We start from the raw sequence: 7,913 nt of genomic DNA on the forward strand, positions 1-7,913 counted from the left end.
TTAATTTACTCTAAATTAAAGCACAATGGTCCATTTTAAGTCTGTTTAAATTGTATTTCTGAATTGTAATTATTGATGAATGAACGTGTCTATCAAGTTAATGATTCAGCTGCTAAAGGTGGCACTTATTTAATTACTGTTTATACCACTGGGTAATTTAATTTATAACAAATACATCATTGTTTATTTGTTAATTATATCTATATGATCATTAGAAGTGTGAGTGAATTCTACATTATCTAGAATTATAATGTAATATGAAAATACGCTAAAATTATTTAAATCAAAATTGTACTGAAGTAATGTACTTTGGTAAATGTACTTAGGAGTTCAAATCAATTCTTGACTATAGGGGACAACCCAAACTCTTTCCAAATGGACACAAGTTTGATATTCGGTTGCTCGTGATGCACCTGCTTTATTTAGGTCCTACATTGAATATCCAACACAAACCCAAACATAACTTTTTATTCAAGTATTAAAATGTAAAGCACATTTTCTGAATATCAACAAAGTACGAATCAACACAATTAGAAAAAGCAAAACTCCAACTTCTCCTCAACAATCAACTTGTAATATGTGTAATCTCTCCTACGATCCATTCTGCTGGCTCCTCCTCAGTCACGTAATGCATAGAAATGTTTGCACAGTAGCTTTAGTGAACTACAATCCTGTGTCCCAAAAATATTTCAGTTGGTCCCATAACTTAAATACAAAGGGTCTGAAAATGGATGAAAGGGGTCTTCTATGTATAGATCTAACAGGGCAAATGAATGACAGATGTATCACTAGCCAAGCAGGTTACTGCACTTAGCAAAGCATTTTCACACATACAGCTGTTCCAGTCTGACGGTTTTTCGGCATTATGACTGCAAGGATGTTTTTTATAGAGAAGCTTATTGAAAATACACATTAGTATACATATTTTCATGAACTGTCTTGTATTTGTACTTAAAGCCAGATAGTATAGTTACAAACATAATGCCGTTTACCTATCAATTAACACTGAAATATGCCCAAATTGCTTACTATTCAGTAGTAACATCATGCTAGATTTTTATCAAAAGTGAATGTAGGAAAGGCACAACAAAATGAGATCAATACCCCACCCTAAACCAGATACATTTTTCCTTTTTTTCTGTATCGTAGATTATCGTTTTAGAATTTACAACAGTTCTCTGTTAAATGAGAAGATTAGCTGGCGAATCTCCCAGTTTGACAGGGAAAGAGGCATACATAATTAAAGAGCTTTTGTGCCTTTGATTTGGTTTGACTGGTCTATATGCCCTTTTATCTTTGACATCGTCATAAATCTGGTAATTGGATGAACTCAATACCCACAATAAAGGTAATGTGCTCAACACCTGGGAGACATCTTGAAAAAACAGGAGTGAGCAATGGCAAAAACCCAGGGGAAAGTCCAAATGCACATTGAGAAAAAAAGGTGCTGCATTGAGACAATTGAACATTCTTCCTATTTAAGTAAAGCGGAAGGGGAGAAGTAAATCGAATGCAAATGAAGAGTTCCAAGCAATTGACATCAACTTGTAGCCACCGAGCTTAGAGCCGATAGCCGCACAGACCTGTTTGCTCTGAGCACTCTTCCACGTAGAAGAAAAACTATGACTGACTTCACTGAGAAAAAAAGACTCTCTTACAAAAGTGCCTGTGAGTGCTTAAGATTGCAATAACCCTTGAAAATAAATTATTTCTATTGAAGCAGTGCTATTCTGCCTGATAACACAAGTACTTTCATTACAACAGATAATTAGTAACAATCAACTTAAACATTTCTGAGGAGATAAAACGAAGTATGTGTGCTTGTAGGAAAAAAGATTGTTATCCCCGGAGTAGAAATGAACATTAATATAACATCGCCTGTCTTTATAACATTAAACTTAGATGGCCTAAATAATATATAAGTACCATGATTTGCAACACGCCACGATGCTCTTAAATAAGTGCATCAGATACGGGCCCTGTTGCGAACAGTGACAGGTGGAGGATTGTGTAATACAAGAATGCACTGCACTCAAACTACTTTCCTCCAACTGTAGCACTAGGTTAAGCTGAATTATGGAGGAAAGATGAACAAACAGAGGAACAAGTAGTGGAGGGAAGTGGGCTCTGCTGCAGCATTAGACGCCTGTTTGCTGAGGGCCTCGTCTTCAGCCATCCTTTAAGGAATGGGCAGTCTCAGAGCACAACCTGGAGCTGAGTCATGTCCACCGCAAGGACACTCGGAAAGTCTTACATAGTCCTGGAAGAGTCTTTTTCCTGCTGTCAGTCGGCCGTGATGCCTTTCTCTCTGAGCTCCTCTGTCACTCGCACCAGGTAAGTGGGGTCTGGGTAGCCAAAACTGTCAGGAGAAATAAAAAAGCCATCACTTCATCTGAATGAGCTCAGGCAGCAATAGTGCCATCTAGCCAAGGACATCAACTGAAAGCATTTCCTTGTCAGGAACTTGAATTACATCTGTCAGTCACATCTGAGCCTCTTTCCCTGCTACCTGTTGGGGAGGTTGTTGAGAATATTACCAAATCTAATCTCAGTGGCCATTTGCCTCCAGCTAAAAGCCCATACATACCAGCGGGGCCCGCCCCATAATGAGGTCTTGTGGTGAATGTCATTCCAGGTGATGACATTTTGCATGCCCGTAGTCATGGAGGTACCGATGGTGAAGATAAGGCGCTGTTCGAAGGCCCGGCGCAGCATGCCCAGCACACGGTTCCCCTCAGGGCTGTCAGGGAGGTAGGCCACACGGTCAGTTCCTGGGTACCGAACACCTGGGTTGGGGTGTTCTGGCTGTTGAGGAGGTGTAGAAAACAGGATCAGTTTAAATGAATGGCTTAAAAATAAATGGCCTGTCTACTTGGATCTGGGGCTCTTTGCCTCTACAGTGATTGTTTTGCCAAGGTCATGTCTTGTACAGTATTTGTAACTGCATTTGTAAGAAGTATGTTTGCAAGTGTGTTATTTTTTAAGAATCATTTGTGACAATGCCTTTTTTGAATGCAGCATTTCCTTTTAATCCAAAACTATTTATCTGAATCTATTTTGTGAGAAAGGGGAACTCCACTGATTATTCACAAAACGGTCAGTTTGTAGAACTTCTCTGGGGAATTACTAATCAGCCTGTAATACAGTTTCATTTCTTCTTGGGGAAGTGCATCGTAAAGTCCAAGACTAAAAGGTGCTGATGTCATCAGGGGTTATGTTGTCCTTGATAGAGTTTGAAATATGTTGGCAATTACGAGTCAGGAGCTAAAGAAAAAATATTTTTCTATGACTTCATATGAAATTGAGGATCGGGCAAATAGACAAGTTCGACCCATAACATTTATAAAATCATCGAAGATGCAATAGAGAATGCACAGTTCTTTGCATGGTGTCCTGCTATTTCACAGATCAACAAGTGGCGGTAAAGCGCCAAGATGTGCTGCAATGGGCCAGAAAAAACGTACAGATACTAAACCAGCTTCAGAAAACAATCAATTTTGATTAATCTAGTTTTCTTCTTTGTATCACAAAAGACAGGTCAATCAATTTGAGAGTGAAAGCTGGTTCAGTGGGCTGTACTACAAAGTGAGATTAGCAGGTAAGCGAGGTATATTGAGCCTTAAGTCACGGTTTTTGTTACGAATGTGGTTGTCGTTTTATCTGGCTAAATCCCCAAGGCAACTTGTGCTTAAGACTTGAGCTAATTTTGCTAACATTTTATAAACTCATAGATGAATATATCAATGAGACTTAATGTCTGCATCTTCACATGGTCTACTCACTGCCTGTAGGCCAGGAGGGAAGCTGTAGATGATGCAGATACACCCGTAGCCGTCATGGCCAGGAAGCTCCAGATGAGGATCTCTCTCTACGATCATTGTACCGTTAGCAGGCTGGTTCCCAATCAACTGGCCATACACAAGCCTACAAACAGGACACGCTTTCTTCACCTTAAAGGCTTGATCCAGGCAAGAGCGACAGAATGAATGGCCACACCTCTCCAAGGTAGTCTTCTCCACTATGTCTCCCATGCATATTGAACATGTACCATTGTCCTCCGCCTCACTACGAGACGCCAAGCTGGAGTCAATGTCCTTCCTCTGGGCTGCCTCGTGGAGCATGGCACATGCCTCCTCATCTACAGGCTTCCTGAACTTCTGCTGCTGTCTCTGGGAGCGCCGAGGCTGGGGAGGTGGAGGCTGGAGCAGGCTCCCCTCCCCGTTTGGTTCCAGGAGTCCCACACAAGGCAGCAAAGCCCTCTTCCTCTTGGGTCCCCCATCCTGTTTGCTCATTTCTTTGCGGGCACAGCGGCATAAGTCAATGAAAGCTTTTCGTGTCTCGCTGGAGATGGGTCCATCCATCACCCCAGCTCCACCGTTCCTGGAGCCTTCTACAGGCTGCAGCCTCACAGCGCAGCATCCCCCCCCTCTCTCCTCGCCTGACGATACCAGCGTTCATCCCCTGCTTGTGCTGGAAGTCAATGAGCCAGGGCCGCCCAGCTGCAGCCAGGTAATCCCACACTGCCTGTGAAACCAGCACCTCATCACTGCCCTGGCCAGCACGCACACTCATCTCATCAGAGGAAACTGCAAGGAGAGGCACATAAAAGTAATCAGCACATTATTATATGAACAAAAACACAACTCACTTGTTTGATCAAGCCTACATCAAGTTACAGAAGTTGCTCCCTCAGGTTAAGTGCTAACACATGATACTATTTTCAAAGGCATTACAGGGAAATATGCTATATTTTGCTCAGATCTGGTTACAATATTGTTTTGGTTTCTACTGACTTTTATGTCTACGTGGCCTATAAGCTCGCAAAATGCAAATGTTAAGCAACATCAATTTTGTTTGTTTTGTTTGTAGTGTGCATGACAGTGCAAGTGAATCTAATAGCTCTACATGGGCAGCTGTTGACAGTGGATGTATCACGAAATATACAACAGGCAGCATCACAGCATTGCTGGGGACGCATCAGCTGTTCAGAGATTCAGACTGTAAACAAAGGAAACTAAACCCGTCATACTGTACGCGGAAAACATGACAGCCCACCGACAGCCACATGCAAAAACAAGATTGACACTTCTTTAGGTTGAGAGGTTACCTTGTGATCCCATAAATCCCTTCAATTGTGAATAAAGCGTCCTGTTGAACAGAAAAAGAGAGGAAGAAAAACTGAAGGGCTGGAACAAGCGTTATCACAGCTGCTCGGCGATATTTTGACTGAGCCATCCTCCGCAGGAGCAAAGGGAAATTCAGCGATTTCGCAACGTTAGCTTTAGCCTTTGATACATTTATCGTCAACAGTTAGCTAAGTGGTTTTCCCCTTTGATTTCTTCCGTACCTCACCCTCTGCCGTAGCTCGTCGCGGTCTGTCAGGGAGGTTTAGTGGATTAAACAGTGCTCCATCAGAAGAGGCCTTTATTTCTGACGTGCCGCTGCAGCTAATCCGCAAATAATTCCTTTTTGTAGTCAAGACATGATATCCCAAAGTATATCCAGTTCAAATCTCTTTAGATCATTGTCCTGGCTCTGACAAATGCCATCCAAAGCCTGCACCTAGTCCCCAGTCTCTCCTGTGTTTGCCTTCCTCGTACGTCCTTGGGCTAGGCGTATCACAGAGTAAATAGCATTTGTAGTTACTCTTCTTATCTGGCTTCAACCATGCTAGCTGTGTGTCAGCTTTGTCCAGGCAGATAATTTGCTCTTTCTTCTCATGTTGAGTGTGTGCCTGTGCTTTCACACCGCGTCCTCCTCTCTGTTGACTGTGCAGGAGCAAACATACCCATTAATAAGGGGACTGGGACTTACGAGAAAGTGTGACCAGGAAGTTCGTCACTGAGCTGACATGATTGGCTGGCTATGGTGGTTTGTGTTTTTCCTCCTTCATGCTGTGACTGAATCATTTCTTTTGTCGTGATTACAAGCTTTAATCATAACGCACAATACACGCTTAGTTCACACAAGAGTCAGCCTACGCTCCATCGAGGGAATACCCACTCATTCAATTATAATGCAAATGAAGCTATCTCTCAGGGTACACCGACGTATTGACAGCAATTATGTAATTTTTGATACTTTTGACAAGATGTATTGTTTGGACATAGCTTTCTATGTGAGCACACAATAGCCTACACGTTGAGCTGTTCCCAGTTTTTAGTTTATGTTTTCAGAAAGTACTAGTTTTCTCTTTGTTTTAAAACCATCTCCACAAGTGTCCCTTGAATAAATAAAGTGCTATCTCTCTATCTCTCTATCTATCTCTCTATCTATCTATCTATCTATCTATCTATCTATCTATCTATCTATCTAGTAAAACCTAAAAGCACTCAGGTCAGATTAAAACTTAGAAGCAGGTTATTAGCACCATGGAAGTAGTAGCAAAAGAAAAGAGAGAGAATTCATTTTAGTAAGCTTTCCAAATAAAATATAGTAAAAAATACATTTAAAAAAAAAGGATGTGATGTCCAGTATCTGCAACTGAGCTCATAGGATAGGACATATTTTCTCTGTAGAAGTAATGATTTACTTTAATGATGCTAATATTCTATTAAATCATAAAATGCTTGTAGCGACGCTGTCCACATAGCCTATCTGTAAAAAGTCTACTTTTCCCAAGCTCAAGTAGCATCCCTCTTTTCAGATGTGTAACAATGCATTTTCCAACTGATCCAAGCAGGTTTTTATTTAACCTATAGGAGTTCACCAACATTTTGAGATTCATAGTTTTTATCTGAATCTAAAGCTGTCGGAAAAATAATTTGGAGTAAAGTGTTTGATATACTTTATACTAGTATAAAGTAACATACTGAAAATGGAAATACTTGAATGTTCACTTAAATACAGTACCTGAGTACATTTCCCTAATTATACCACCAATGAAACATGTTTATATTGAAACTATATCCAAACAGAAGGAGAATCCAACCCAATACATATTTTACATTGTTCTATTGATATTGGAGAATAAGGTGAACTTATTAATACACACAAATACCTCCCTCAGAGCCCAGCACATGTCCTCATAACACTGTTGTAGTCAGTTCATTAAAACTGATTTATTTGTGTGTGTGTGTGTGTGTGTGTGTGTGTAGATTTGGTGTCAAATGAGTTTTACATGAATGTAGGTCTTCCAGCTATGTATCACAAAATGTACTCATATGCCGGTAAAGCCTTACATGACTGCGTCATAGTGTACCAGGGGGTTGTTGCATTATTTATTGTATATGGAGCAGCTCTAGCATTTTCATCTAGCTGACGTCATCACTGTCTTGTCCCTTGCTATTTATAGGAAAGGTGTCATAAATTAAACCTTGTTATCAAGAGTTGGAAAGTTGTATTAAAATGATAGAAATTCTATTTTAAGGTTCTGACAAAGACAAAAAAAGGCTGAGAGAATAGAGGGTTTTCCTTTTCTTTGCTTTCTGCTATTTTATTAAATGAAACTTGAAATTAGTAAAAAATAGTATTTTCTTGTTTTTGGTTTGTGACACTTTCCTGTTGTAACAAAGTAATTTTTAGAATTCAGATAACATTTGAATTTACAACTAATACAAGCATGTTAACAAATCCCTCTTTGACTATCTGCAAGAAATTATGTAAATGTATGAATCATCATCACAAATCTGTTATACCAAAACTTTTCTTTGCAGTTATTATATCTGGAGCTATATAAACTGTATCTTTACCACATCCGGAGTTTCAGCAGCTTGACAAATTATATAAATGGCATCATTAAAGTAAGGCTGGTGGGGAAATGTTTGTCAACTGGACCACAGTAATGTATGATATTATGATTTCAGATCAGAAAAATGCATCCAAATTAGTGACTTTAAAAAAAGACAGCAGCACAGCAAGCTATTACTAATTCCCTCTTTAAGTAACGTTCTAGCTGCAGAAAGCTCTTGGAG

The 7,913-nt window shown here is 40.0% G+C and overlaps 1 protein-coding gene across 1 annotated transcript; it reads right to left on the minus strand.

Annotated features, from left to right (window-relative positions):
- Positions 1–402: 402 nt before the first annotated feature.
- Positions 403–5,817, minus strand: dtx3 (deltex E3 ubiquitin ligase 3). Its single transcript, XM_034144821.1, is given in 6 exon segments — positions 403–2,359; positions 2,588–2,805; positions 3,783–4,424; positions 4,426–4,586; positions 5,108–5,148; positions 5,353–5,817. Coding segments are annotated over 5 exon segments (1,110 nt in total). The 5' UTR covers positions 5,121–5,148; positions 5,353–5,817; the 3' UTR covers positions 403–2,283.
- Positions 5,818–7,913: the final 2,096 nt, after the last annotated feature.

The sequence above is a fragment of the Trematomus bernacchii genome, unplaced genomic scaffold, assembly GCF_902827165.1.
Source record: "Trematomus bernacchii unplaced genomic scaffold, fTreBer1.1, whole genome shotgun sequence".
NCBI classification, from domain to species: domain Eukaryota; kingdom Metazoa; phylum Chordata; class Actinopteri; order Perciformes; family Nototheniidae; genus Trematomus; species Trematomus bernacchii.